Source organism: Panthera tigris, chromosome A2, assembly GCF_018350195.1.
Source record: "Panthera tigris isolate Pti1 chromosome A2, P.tigris_Pti1_mat1.1, whole genome shotgun sequence".
In the NCBI taxonomy this organism is placed as follows: Eukaryota; Metazoa; Chordata; class Mammalia; order Carnivora; family Felidae; genus Panthera; species Panthera tigris.
Genome location: NC_056661.1, coordinates 153,055,857 through 153,069,836, shown reverse-complemented (window position 1 = coordinate 153,069,836; position 13,980 = coordinate 153,055,857). Strand labels below are relative to the sequence as shown.

General features: G+C 44.4%; 1 protein-coding gene across 1 annotated transcript in view; it reads right to left on the bottom strand.

Annotated features, from left to right (window-relative positions):
• The window catches only part of TBXAS1 (thromboxane A synthase 1), a 155,403-nt gene extending 148,283 nt beyond the window's left edge, over positions 1-7,120 (bottom strand). Inside the window, exon 1 of the mRNA XM_007082622.3 lies at positions 6,730-7,120. Within this exon, the coding sequence (XP_007082684.1) occupies positions 6,730-6,818 (89 nt within the window). The 5' untranslated portion in view covers positions 6,819-7,120. The remainder of the gene's footprint in view (positions 1-6,729) is intronic.
• Between the last annotated feature and the right edge of the window lie 6,860 nt (positions 7,121-13,980).

Here is a 13,980-nt window from a genome sequence, read left to right as displayed (position 1 = left end):
TGAGGAACCTCCCTACTGTTTTCATAGTGGCTGCACCAGTTTATGTGCCCACCAACAGTCCACAAGTGTTCTCTTTTCTATGCATCTTCACCAACTCTTGTTATCTCTTGTCTTGTGAGGTGATCTCTCTTTGGATTTGCATTTCTCTGATGATTAGTGATGTTAATCACCTTTCCATAGACATGTTAACTATTAGTATGTCTTCCTTGAAAAAATGTCTGTTGAGTTCCTCTGCCCATTTTTTGAATGGGTTATTTTGTTTTGTTGCTATTGAGTTGTCTGAGTTCCTTATATATTTTGCACATTAACCCCTTCTCAGATATATGGCTTGCAAATGTTTTCACCCATTCTGTAGGTTGTCTTCTCATTTTGTTGACTGTTTTCCTTGTTGTGCAAAAGCTTTCCAATTTGATGTGGTCTCACTTGTTTATTTTTGCTTTTGTTGCTTGGGCTTTTAGTGTCCTATCCAAAAACTCAATGTCAAGATCAATGTCAAAGGGCTATCCCTTATGTTTTCTTTTAGGAGTTTCACAGTGTCAGGTCTTACATTTAAATCTTTAATCCATTTTGAGCTGATTTTTGCATATGGTATAAGATAAGGGTCCAGTTTCATTCTTTTGCTTATCACAAGCAAAACTGATCCAGTTTTTGCAACATCATTTAATGAAGGGACTATCCTTTTCCCATTGTGTGTTTTTGGCTCCTTTGTCACAAATGAATTGACCATATATGCGTGAGTTTATGTCTGGATGTTTTATTCTGTTCCATTGGTCTATATGTCTAATTTTAGGGAAGAACCATACTGTTTTAACTACTACAGTTGTGTAATATAGTTTGAAATCCAGAAGTGTGATGCCTCCAGGTTTGTTCTTCTTTCTCAAGATTGCTTTGGTTATTCATGGCTCCATAAAAACTTTAGGGTTTTTTTTCTATTTCTGTGGAAAATGCTACTGGAATTTTGATAGGGATTACATTGAATCTATAGATTACTTTGGGTTGTATGGACATTTTAACAATATTAATCCTTCTGATCCATGAACACAGGATATCTTTCCACTTATTTCTGTCTTTTTCAGTTTCATTCATCAGTGTCATAATTCTCAGTGTACAGATCTTTTACCCACTTGGTGCAATTCATTCCTAAATGTTTTATTCTTTTTGATGCTATTGTTTTTTTTGTTTTGTTTTGTTTTTAATGTTTATTTATTTTTGAGACAGAGAGAGACAGAGCATGAACGGGGGAGGGGCAGAGAGAGAGGGAGACACAGAATCGGAAGCAGGCTCCAGGCTCTGAGCCATCAGCCCAGAGCCCGACGCGGGGCTCGAACTCACGTCCCGCGAGATCGTGACCTGAGCTGAAGTCGGACGCTTAACCGACTGAGCCACCCAGGCGCCCCTCTTTTTGATGCTATTGTAAATGGGATTGTTTTCTTTATTTCTTTTCACATAGTTTGTTGTTATTATAAAGAAATGCACCTGATTTTCATATGTTTGACTTTATATCCTGCAACTTTAAAGAATTTGAATTTCATAAACTTTATTTATTAGCTCTACCAGCTTTTTGATTGGAGTCTTTAGCATTTTCTATATGTAAGATTATGTCATCTACAAACAGAGACAGTTTTACTTCTTCCTTTCTAATTTGGATGCCTATTATTTCGTTTCCTTTTCTAATTGCTATGGCTAAGACTTCCGGCTTGATCTTGAATGCTAGTAGTGAGAGTGGGCATCCTTGTCTGGTTCTGATCTTAGAGGAAAAGGTTTCATCTTTTCACTGTCAAGTATAAGATTAGCTGTGCACTTGTCATATACAGCCTTTATCAACTTGAGGCACAGTCCTTTTATACCTAATTCATTGAGAGTTTTTATCACAAAAGGAAGTTGAATTTTATCAAATGGTTTTTCTGCATCTATTGAGATGATTATGTGATTTTTTTTTCTCCTTTGTTCTGTTAATATGGTATATCGTGTTATTTATTTGTGGATATTGAGCCTTCCTTCCATCCCAGGGAGCAATGGTTTCTTTTAAATATGGTCTGGGACTAGATTATCTGGATTACCAGATATGGTCTGGGCTTAGAATTAGAATCTAGTCCTTCTATATGTAAAGCAAGCTCTATCAGAAAGAAACTTCCAGGTACAGTGATTTTCATTATAGTCTTAAGTCTTAATAATCACCAATAACATTTTACCTTAACGTTATCTTAGAATGAGACTTGATCAGAACTCTAAAACACCCTGATTCCTATTTTCACAACTAGTTGACTCATTCCTCTGAGTCTTGGGCTCCTGAGCCTTAAATGCAGCCTGGCATGAAAAGCCCTTGCATCTCTGTAAGACAGCACTTCTCAGCTGCCAGGGTATTCATGTATTTACCTGCTTTGACCCTTTAGCTACTTGATGGAACTGCTACAGTTTACCTTTCACACTGCCTCATTAGCCAAGAAGCTCCCTCATTACTCTAAATTCCCCTTGTATATTCTACTCTGTTGGTGGAAATAGTGAGATTATAGCCCCGAAACCTCCATTCCCACAGCATAAAACTGGTTTCCTCTTCACTACTAGAGAAGAACAATTTCCTTCTCCTTTTAATAACATAAGGTAACATAATAAAACATAAAAATAACATAAAGTAACAATTTTTTGCTCCGTAATTCATACTCATGAAAGAAATGTGGAAGATGTAGAAAGACTAAAAAAAGAAATAAAAATCATCCATAATCCCACCAATGAAGAAAAACCACTATTAATATTTGGGCTACTCTTTCTTTTGTTAATTTTTTAATGTTTATTTTTGAGAGAGACAGAGGCAGAAACAGAGCACGGGGATGGGGAGGGGCACAGAGAGAGGGAGACACAGAATCTGAAGCAGGCTCCAGGCTGCTTCATATGTGCTTCATACATACACCTTTGTATGTACTCCTAGCTAATATATTCTATATGCCTGCTCCGTCTTCCAGCCCCGGTGGAGTAGCCCTGATCTCCTTATACCCCAGTTCATGCTACTCAGCCACATATCTGTCAACTTAAAGAAGTATTGTTGAAAATCGTGTCAAATTCACTTGGAGGAGAACTACTGAAATATACTATGCCTATTTTATAATGGTCTCCTTTTAAATGAAATTAACTCTTTGGTCTTCTTTCCAAATTCACATGTACACTTAACAATTAAGAAGTATTTATCAAGTACATGGCATGGTCTCTGTTCTACAAGGTGGGTGGGGATACAAAAACAGTACACCTGCAACAATTTAAAAAGGAGTCACCAAGGTGGTACCAACTGAAAACACAGCAGGCTTTCAGGAAAAGGAGTGACTCATATGGGCAAAACTGTTAAGATTTGTACTGAACTATAAAGGCTCAGAGAAGAACCGGCAAGAAAAGTACTAGCAGAGATCAGAGGCTGGAATTAGCCTTCAGCCAACATTTATTTTTAAAAAAAATTTTTTAGGGGCTCCTGGGTGGCTTGGTCAGTTAAGCGTCCGACTTCGGCTCAGGTCATGATCTCGCGGTCCGTGAGTTCGAGCCCCGCATCGGGCTTTGTGCTGACAGCTCAGAGCCTGGAGCCTATTTCGGATTCTGTGTCTCCCTCTCTCTCTGCCCCTCCCCTGTTCAAGCTCTGTCTCTCTCTGTCTCAAAAATAAATAAACATTAAAAAAAATTTTAAATATATTTTTTAATGTTTTTATTTATTTTTGAGACAGAGAGAGACAGAGCATGAGCAGGGGAGGGATAGAGAGAGAGGGAGACACAGAATCCAAAGCAGGCTCCAGGTTCTGAGCTGTCAGCACAGAGCCCGACGTGGGGCTCAGACTCATGGACTGTGAGATCATGACCTGAGCCGGAGTCGGACGGTTAACCAACTGAGCCACCCATAGCCAGCATTTATTATGTGCCAGTGCTACATACTGGGCATTGGGGGGAGGGGAGGTGATGAGAGATGATAAAAGCAGCACTGACTGGGTGCTTGTAAGTGCCCTGGACAAACAGGAGAAGCTTCCATGAGGAGATACCCCTGAACTTAGTGCTGAAGGAAAGAGAAGAAGGGAATTCCAAGCATGGAGACTAGCAAGGGCAAAGGAAGGACTCATGCAGCAACATGGCCGCTCTCAGAACAGGATATGGGGGATGGATGAGGGAGATGAGGCCACTGGAAGAGGCAGGAGCCAAACCCTAAATCCTGGTTGCTGTACTTCTTCACTTTACCCCCTTTAAACCAAACGCTAGACGAACATTTGTGCCATGGATAGAAATTTCTGGAATTGCAATGAGATATGAGCCCTCGCCCCTGCCTTGCAAGAACTCACAGGCTGGTTGAGGAGGCAAGAAGCAATCCTCATAATCCTCACTCTCAGAGTTTAGGCTCTCCATGACAGTCTTACCTGGCCCAATGGCAAAGGTAACTCTCAAAGGAAAGACAAAGGAGTCTGGTCAGGGCACACCACCCTCCATAGTTTCTTCTTAGGAGCGAGACGGCTGTGGGGGGTGGGGGAGGTCTCTCCACCTCAGCTTTCCCTGAGCACCCCTCTTCTCCCACAAGTACCTCTTAAGAGAATGAAGCAGGAGGGAGACCCCACCTCATTCAAGCTGGAGTCTGTTGCTCAGAGGCTACCTAGAGCCCTGCCTGGAATAGGAGGGTCGAGAGCCTGAGGATGGTTACCTTGAGCTGGATCAAGGGATGGACTCAGGAGCTCCAGAGCCATGGCCATAGCCACTCCCTTCTGCTGCCTGCTCTCCTTCAGCATTATTCCCTCCAGACACCAAGCTTACCCCAGAACCTCCATGTATCCCCCAGCCTTGGGCATCTGACCCAGACCTCCTGTTTCCTGACCTTGTACCAGAGCCTCCCACTCTCTGCCTGGCGTACATTAACAGATCAACAAATATTTCTGCGATAACAAGTGGAAGTCAGCTTTCACTTCCTATTTACCACCTCTGCTTCATGCCTTTATCTAATCTCTGTGTCTTTGACCCAGGTTATTAATATGGCCCCGGGAATAGATTACAAATGCAGAGCTGCCTTGCTGAATGGTGCGGTGTTATTGTCCGTGACTCCCTGATCTACACTGATTATAAACATCCAGTTACGGCAGCTTATCAGTCAGGACACATGCCCTTTTCCATGACCAGAGCAACATTAACGTATGCAATTCATTCATTCGTTCATCAAACATTTATCGAGGCCGTGCTGTAAGTCAGACGCTGAGCTGGGAGTTGAGGATACAGAAACGAAAACACACACACACGCACGCACACACGCTAAAGACAGAAATGTGTAGAAAAGTGTATAATCTAAACATTAATGCTGAGACCACCTGGAGGATTCAGGGGGGACACACTTTGAGAACCACAGTCAGAGCCTAGCTATTGATGGGAAAACATAATCATACTAATAAGGAATTTCAAATATGCCTGAACCACTGAAGACTTATTTTCCTCTGTTGTTAGGTTACCTAAATGGTTGCGAACAATGGCGGTGAACCTCTATGAAGCACCTGCTATGTGTTGGCACTAAGGCGTGTGCATCACTGAGCACAGAAACACGTTGAGATGGATAAATGGGGTGCAGCAGGGGAAGAGGGCTACCATTTGCTCCTGGTTTTGCATGTGGCCGGTTTCAAGGAAGAGAAGCTACACTGAGAACTAAGTTCAAAAGATAATTAAACCAGTTAAAAAAGCAAAAACAGCACTGGGACTGAAGCAGAGTTTCAGAGCCAATTTCCAAGAAGTAATTTCATCATCACAGAACATCAAACGTGAATTCCATTTTCAGCTATGCAAATTCCAAAAGAATAATACCTCGCATTTGCATAATGCTTGATGCTTTTCAAAGTGCTTTCCCAGTTATTAATCTAGGGAAGGCTTTATTATCACCAGAAACATAAATTGAAATTCTGTTCAAACTCAAGTTCTCCATTAATTTTTTCACTTTCCCGTCAAAAACCAGAGCCACCTAAATCCAGGTGCTTTGGCTTGAGTGGGTAAGTGTAATAAGTTTAACCAGCAGGGTGAATATGCATAAATGGGGCATATCGTGGGCCCTTGCATCTCCAGACACAGGCCTTCGGCAGAGCCAAACTTCAGAAAGCCTCCTGTTGAATTAACAAGATAACAGACGGCTGCTCTCAGTTCAAATCCGAGGTCCTTTCGGGGTCTCAAACTTTGTGGGCACGGCACACGCTATGTTCATCAGAATCCATTCCCTTCTATCAAATATCAGAAAACTATGCAATCAGTTCCACCGCTTTGTCCTTAAACCTGCAGAAATCCCTGTGAATGACCTCCTGCAAAGTGGTCCACGATGCCAGACAGCTCCGATGTCCTTTTTGTTTTTAATGGCATATGAACCGAGAGCTGAATCTGCTGTAAATCCAACAGGGGGAGAGGATCTCAGAAAAGTGAGGTGGAAGATATGATGGGTACGAGGAAATACTTCTCCCCAAACCTTTCCAACTTGTTTCTTTTTCCATCTCTTGCAAACTTAATTATGTGTAGTGCTCTCAGTCACTGAATCACCAGCCTTTCCTGACACCTCGATCTCATGCATTTTAGCAAAAGATTAACCTGGCTGTTTGCTTTTAATTCTGAGGCTGTGTTAATACTCAACTCCCTCTAGATTAGAAAAGAAGAAAAACACACTCCCACATACCCCTCCCTGGCTCCAGCAAGGCTCCAGGGCTGCTGTTTCTGACATTGTCACAGTCATGGGAACCTGCTGGCCACACTTACCATTTCAGGAGGGCCAAGAGGACCACTGACAGGGCCACTGTCACCATGGGGCCATTCACTTCCAGTCTGAGAAACCCCAAGACTTCCATTGTTCCTCAGAGTCCCAAGAGGGGCGGTCCTCCAGAGGAAAGAGGGAGGCTGATGCCCCTGCTGTTACAGGGACCACGCTGTACAGACGGAAGAAGGAACAGGCAACCAAGAACACATCACACCAAGTGGGTCCCCAAAATGTGCTGCTCGTCAGAGTGTCTCCTTATAAAGAGGAAGGAAGAGGAGGGAAGAAACACAGAGTTTCAGTGTAAGGCAGTGAATCAGCAACTTTATTTTCTTGAGGACTGCACTGTCAATAAACATTTATGTTAACTCCCCTGGGAATTAGCAGCAGAACTGGTCCCATGTTTGCTGAGCAGCTACGTGGTTGCAACCAGAGATTTCTACTCTGATGCGAAGTCTGAGTAGTCTACGAAAAAAGACTCCCCTTCAAAAAAATTAATTCATAATTCAGTAAAGATATGGGTCAGGAGACTCTGAATGTCCCAGAAAAAGTTGGGGTCAGGTATCAGCCTGATGGAAAATACTGGCTGCACTGAGGACATCGATCCCACAAAGTTCATTGGTTCCTGGGGTCCGAGGGGCCCTTGATGACTGGCTGTTGGAACAGAGATCTTGCCCTGTGTCAGCACTCTCATCATGAGTCAGAGGATTTTTCAAACATCTAAAAGCATATCCACAGGCTCATGCGTTGGTCCTTTGTTCTAGTTCTGAGCTTATCTGACTAAAGTAGACAGAATTATTTTTTGCTTATTAGTCAGCATATTACACTTTTAGTAATGGGGAGGGTGTATTAGACAGTGAGTCATTCACGCACCATGACATTCATCCATCCATTCGGTATGTGTGGGGCACCAGGCTCTGAGCTGAGTTTACGGTGTTTGGAAAACAGAAGTAGTACCAGACTCTGGGAAAATTTCTCTGGGGAGAGACAGACAATAGACAGGTAGACAAAGAAGTAATTGCTCTGAAGGTCATGAACACACAGCCATGACTGAGAACAACTAGAGTGACCCACTAAGAGAGGGTTATAGGGGAAATCTATCTAGAAAAGAAAGTTTGAAGCTGAGATTCTCAGTTGAAGGGGAGCCCATCACATAAAGAGCCATGGGCAAAGCCTTCTGGGCAAAAATGGTGACACAGATAAGGGCTGTAAGGTGGGAAGGAATTCCCGTGTGTGGGAACTGGAAAGAGGCTAATCCTGCTGGAGTAGAGCGGGCCAACTCAGGGAGGCAGCTGGGAAGACAGAGAGATGGTCAACAGAAGCTAGACAGCACAAAGCCACAGTGAGAAGCGTGGGCTTCATTTTATGGGCCACTTAGGGTTTTAATATGTTCATATTTATGTTTGTTAAAAGCATTCTGGCTGCACGGGGAGAATGTGTTGGAAAAGAGCAAGAGGAAGAGTGGGAGACCGCTTAGAAGACTAGTCACTTATCCTGAGATGAGCCTGCTCAGACCAGAGCAGGGATGCAAGTAGAAAGAAGTACGTAGATGAACTTGAAATATATTTAGCAGTCGACTGCGGAACTTCCCGGTGGTTGGGATGTGAAAGGGAAGGGGGAGACAAGTCTGATTCCTGGGCTCCTGACTTGAGCTGTGAGTGTATGTGTAGAGGTGACATTTCCTGAGATGGGGAAGTTGGGGTATTGGTGGGAAAAATCAAGAGTTTAATTTGGCTCCTGTTTAGTCTGAGATGCCTGGGACACATCTGAGTGGAGTTGTCAAGTCAGAGAGGAATCTTGGCTGAAAATATAACTAACAGTAATGAATGACAACAATGCCATTTATGTAGGACTTACTATGGGCCAGTTACTATTCTAAGAGCATTCATATGCGTTAACTTATTTCATCTTCATAAATAACACTATGAAGCAAAGCCTTTTATTAACCCTATTTTATAAAAGAAACTAAGGCACGGGACATACGACTCCCAAGTCCATTCTCTTAATCAAAAGATCGTATTCAAACATGGAAGGCATCGATACACAAATGGGATTTAAATCCAGATGAGCCACAGCCACAAATAGCTAGCAAACCACACAAGGACCAAGTACCTTCCAAATACTTCCCTTGTCTCTGACCATTTGCCCTGCCTCCCGGTTTTTCATTCCTACTTAGGTGCCCCCAACAGCTGCACCCAAGTGCCCCATGCTTCAGCCCAGCCCTTTTGGGTGTTTCTTCCCCTCTCCATATTCTACGTCTCCTTTGTCCCATTTGGTCAGGACCTTGACACACAGTTAAGGGATCTCTATATTCCCACTCACAAAGCAGAGGTATGCTTCATCAAGGGCCATCTGAGATATGACGCTTTCGGCCACAGTGGCCACGGTATGGGGTGTCAGGGCAGAACAAGCTGGTGTGAAGGAAACAAGTCATTACGGTTATGGATTCTGAGAGCTGGAAAGACCTCAGGTATTACTAAGACCAGTGTATGTATCAGCGAGATGCTCATGAAAAAAAAATGTTAAGATTCCAAGGTGAAATACATGTGAGAAAATGCTGGTGTCAGCATTGATAAAGTAAGTTTATTTCCTGAAAGACCTCGCAGAGACTTGAACTTGCTAATGTGCATTGTGGAGCTCCAAGACTAGCATGCAGAAAGCAGCATTTCCCAAGTGTATTTGACCACAGAATTCTTGTTAAGGGGCATTTATTAACACATCCCAGATGTAGTGTTCTTAGGAGCATGCTTTGAGAGATGTTGGCCAAATCTAACGCTTATTTACGGAGGAGGAAATAAAAACCCAGAAAGAAAAAGTGACTGGTACAAAGTCTCATTGCTGCCTAGTGATAGAACCTGGGTCTCCCGTCTCTCTTTTCGGGCTCTTCATCTAGAATATACTCCTCGTGTCTTCCCACAGACATGTTGCCCATGCACCTGGAACAGGTCCTGCCCTGTTCACAGAGAACCTTTGCATGTTCAGAGGTGGCCGGTTCAGAGGTGTCTGACCTTCTTGAGGGGTTGTTCTTTTCCCCAAGTGACTGAGTTTACTCATTCATTCCTCTGACTAATATCTTTGGAGCCCTTTCTACGTGATTTGGGGGAGCTGTAAACGCTGTGGAGAGATCATTGTACCCTTTCCACACTAGCCTCAAAGCAGAGATAACACTCAGTGAATTGTGGACAGTAAATAAACCAAAACAAAGTGGAAGGGTCAGATATGAGAGATAATAAGCATTTTTATCAGAGAATAACATAATTAAGAATGTATCACAATTTTGGAATCCGTGACGTAAAGCAAGGACACATTGGGGGTTTTCTGCGATGAAGGACAGACTGTCGCCATCATGCTTACCATAATTAAACATCAGGCCTTTACTTTCTGAATGTTTTCTTTTTAATGGTATGTCTATTAAAAACAATCAACTTTATAGACCTGTATAAAAAATCTTCTATAATTCCAACTCCGAGAGACAAACTCTGTTAACAAATTAGTGTGTGTCTTCCCACATCCTTTTTTCTATCCATATACAAACATAGGTATGTCCTCAGTTCTTATAAAAACAAGATCATCATACCCATGCTATTCTGCACTTGGTATCATGCGTATATCCTTCTACATCATACCTAGCTAGAGAGATACGTCACTGGCTCTGCTGTACAGACGTGTTGTGATTCATTCAGCCTGTCCTTCACACTGATTGACATTTGTATTGTTTCCAAGCTTTCCCAACTACAAATGAGACCACCAGGAACATCCTTGTACATATCGCCATGGCCTTGGGTAAGGCTATCTGAAGCGACATTCTTGGAAATGGAAGCATTGCGTGCAAAGATGTGCCTTTCAAAAATGCTGGTAACTGCTCACCTCCCTAGAGGCGGTTTCCATTCTCCCTGCCTCGAGCTGTGTGTTGAAGTGCCCACTTGCCCCACCTGGTGGGACACCCCACAGAGCTTTTTTTCTCTTCTGTCTCAACCCACCCCAAGTCGATCCTTTTTTTCCTCCTCCATCCAGGCAGACATCTTCCCCAGAGTTGAGTCAACTGTTTTGACTTAAGTCTTGTGTTTCTTTTTAAAGCTTTCACTCCATAAATTCTGTGGTATTTCCTCCATGTTCTCTGTGTTTAAAAACTGCCTCTGCAGATGTCTAAGTGGTGGTTGCCTTCTCTGCTGAAGGTTCCCAGCTGGACTGCCCTAAGCCTGATGTCTCTGGGATGTTTGAGGCATGGGGCACGTTCTCCCTTCCAAGCAGGACCCCTAGTAAAAGGACAGTGGGGCTCACCCAGCACCACAGAAGTTCAAAGAACATTTACATATAACCTCATTTCAGTCTAGAGCAGCCTTGAGGAGTAGGTGAGCAGGACCTTTCATCCCTGGGCTCTGAGAGGAAGCAACTAGAGTTCAGAGATATTACATGACTAAAATCATACATTAATAAATTCTAGCGGCCAGGCTCAAGCCCCAATCTTCTGGCTTTAAACCCTGTGTTTTTTCCACTATATCTAAAGTCACATCTTGGCTTAAAAATGCATCGTTCACCAAGCCAGCACCATGGTTGTGATATAGTTTATCTTTATGTTTGCCCCCCTGGGGTCTAGAGTTGCTACAGTTAAGGAAGATGGAGGGATGGTGTGTGCCTGTGGGCCGCTTTATCTCCTTGCAGATGATTCTAGGGCCCCTTGTGGAAGGGGCAAACAACAATCTCCTCAACAGCATCCAGTATCTTAGAGATTCTCATCCACTTTCTGAGAACAGGAGGTCAGATTAGGAGGGCCCGTCCATTCCTTTAGTCAACAAACATTTATTGAACAATTGCTAGGCACGAGGCACCAGCAATAGAATCCCAGTGTGTAAGACCTAGGTCTTGCCACCAAGGCACTCTGCTCCCAGGATAGGGAAGCACACACGTAAATACCTAAGTGCCCTGGTGTTATAGGTACTATGACACAAATAGGTACAGGAACAAGGGGACAAAAATGGGAGGGAGGAGATTGGTAAAAGGTTTGAACAGATGACTCATGAGCTTAGACTGGACAGACGACTTCACTGAGCAGATGAGAATAGGACAGATGTGCTTAGCAGAGGGAGCACAGCTCATCCTTGCTCCAAGGCATCAGGGGCTAGCAGTAAGGAGGGAGAACAGACAGATACTCAGAGACCAGGTCATGCAAGGCATTTTGGGCCACGCCAAAAAGTTTACACACCTTTCCAGGACCCATGGGAAACCAGATGAAGACCTAAATTGAGCAGTAACATGATTAGATTTGCTTTTAGGAATATCCCTCAGGAGGCAGATTGGATGGGTCACACCCAAGATGGGAGGCCAGCGAAGAGGCTGCTGGCCATCTAGGTAAGAGACAATGGCCTGAATAAAGCTGTAGAACTGGAAATGAGTGAAGAAGGAGTGAAGAAGGGGTTATCCAGGATAACGCCCCAATTCCTGGCTCCATTGATTGAGCCCGTGTGTGCCAATCACACAGGGGAGGAGGAACAAGTGTAGGGGAATTACTGCCGCCTCCCTGGTGAGCACACTAAGCCCCTGGTGGCCACACAGGTAAAGATGCTTAGGGGGAAGCAAGGCCTGGAGAGAAATCTGAAGCAGGGAAGTCATTTGAGTTTTGAGCGCCATCTGTACATGGATGGGGTGAAGCCATAAGGATAAATTGGCTACAGGGAAGAGAGAGAGTGTTAAAGAGCGGACCATGGAAAGAATATCAAAAACAGCAGCTTTGGGAGAAGGGTGGGCATGGGAGGTGGTGGGGTGGGTGATGGAGTGCAAAGGGATGGTGTGCCTGGAAAGGGATTGAGGAGGAAGGAATGGTCCGAGAGAGCAGGAAAACCAGCAGAGGGACCCTATTTCAGTGCTTAAGGATGTAGCTTTTTGTTCTCAGATGACCTGGGTTCTTTAGCTCTCTAGCTTGAAAAGTTATTTAACCTCTCTGAGACCTCAGTCTGTCATCTGTGAAGTGGGGGTAACGGTACACCCTTCACAAGGTTGTTGTGCTCAGCACCTTGCTGCTCAGCAGAGCTCTTGACACATAGTAAAGCACGTGTGCGTGCGGTCTGGGATTGTTTTCGCCAAAGCCACAGGAGAACGGCTGTAAGGAGCAGGAAATGGCCATGGTGTGAATGTTACAGAAAGGTCAAGTGAGGTGGTTACCGAGGCATCTTTGGATTTGGCGCTCGGGTCATTACGGCCACCCCCAGAATGGTTTTGGCGGAGCGGTGGGTGTGGAGAGGCAGAACCAGGGAAAAGGAGGTTTGGAAAGGGCTGATTCAGCCTTCTCCGTCATCTCTTTGGCCCCACGGTTGAGACGTGGGAGAAGACGCAGATTTGCACTGGCTAGAGTAGAATTTCCAAGCGTCACTAATGGGGGACCCACGTGAAGTGAGAACACCTCCCGCATCAGGAGACGTGGGGACAGCAGCCATCTGTTTGTGTTTCCCCTCCCACAATAAGGACAGAACTCTCTCCTCTCTTCGAGGTTGCTATGGAGACACGGATGGGTTCTATGTCACATCTTGACGTTGTATTGGTTGTGAGGGCAGGGACCATATTTTATATATCATTGTGCGACCGCACCGCCCGTCACATTGCCATCTCATATACTCGCTCGGCTTTAATTAACATCCGTGAGCCGATCACTCCCAAATCTATTCTCCTCAGCCCGATTCTCATTCCAGAATTTCAGGCTAATATATCCAGCTGCCCAGTGGTTCTCTTCTCATAGATACCCCACAGATGCTAACAGCTCAAAATGCCTAAAGCTAGACTCATTGTCAGAGCCTCCTCCTTCCTCCATTAAACTCGTCGACCTCGTGCCACGTTCCCCATGTCAGTAAATCATACCACCTTCCGCTCAGCTCCCAAGTCAGAAACTTGAGCTCATCCTTGACCCTTCCTTCTCTCCCAGCCCCCCAGCCCCACATCCAATCACCAAGCCCTATTGTTTCCACCTGTGAAGTCACGCTCATTCTGGTCACTACTCCCTTTATCCGTTCATTCTTTCGTGCATTCCACCTCATTTCACTGGCTCAGTGAACGTGCCGGCATCTGATCAGTATCAGGCAAATGAGACTGCACTGGTATGGCAAACAAGCCAGGCTTCCCACCTCATGGAGCTTGTGTCTGGAGAGGGACCCACCCAACTCACCGCTCCGTGATCTCTCACTAGACTGCGGGAGTCTTCTAAGAGCCTCCCTGCCCCTCGTTCACCCATCAGCATTTGTCTGTCGAGTTTGTGCTAGGTGCCTGGC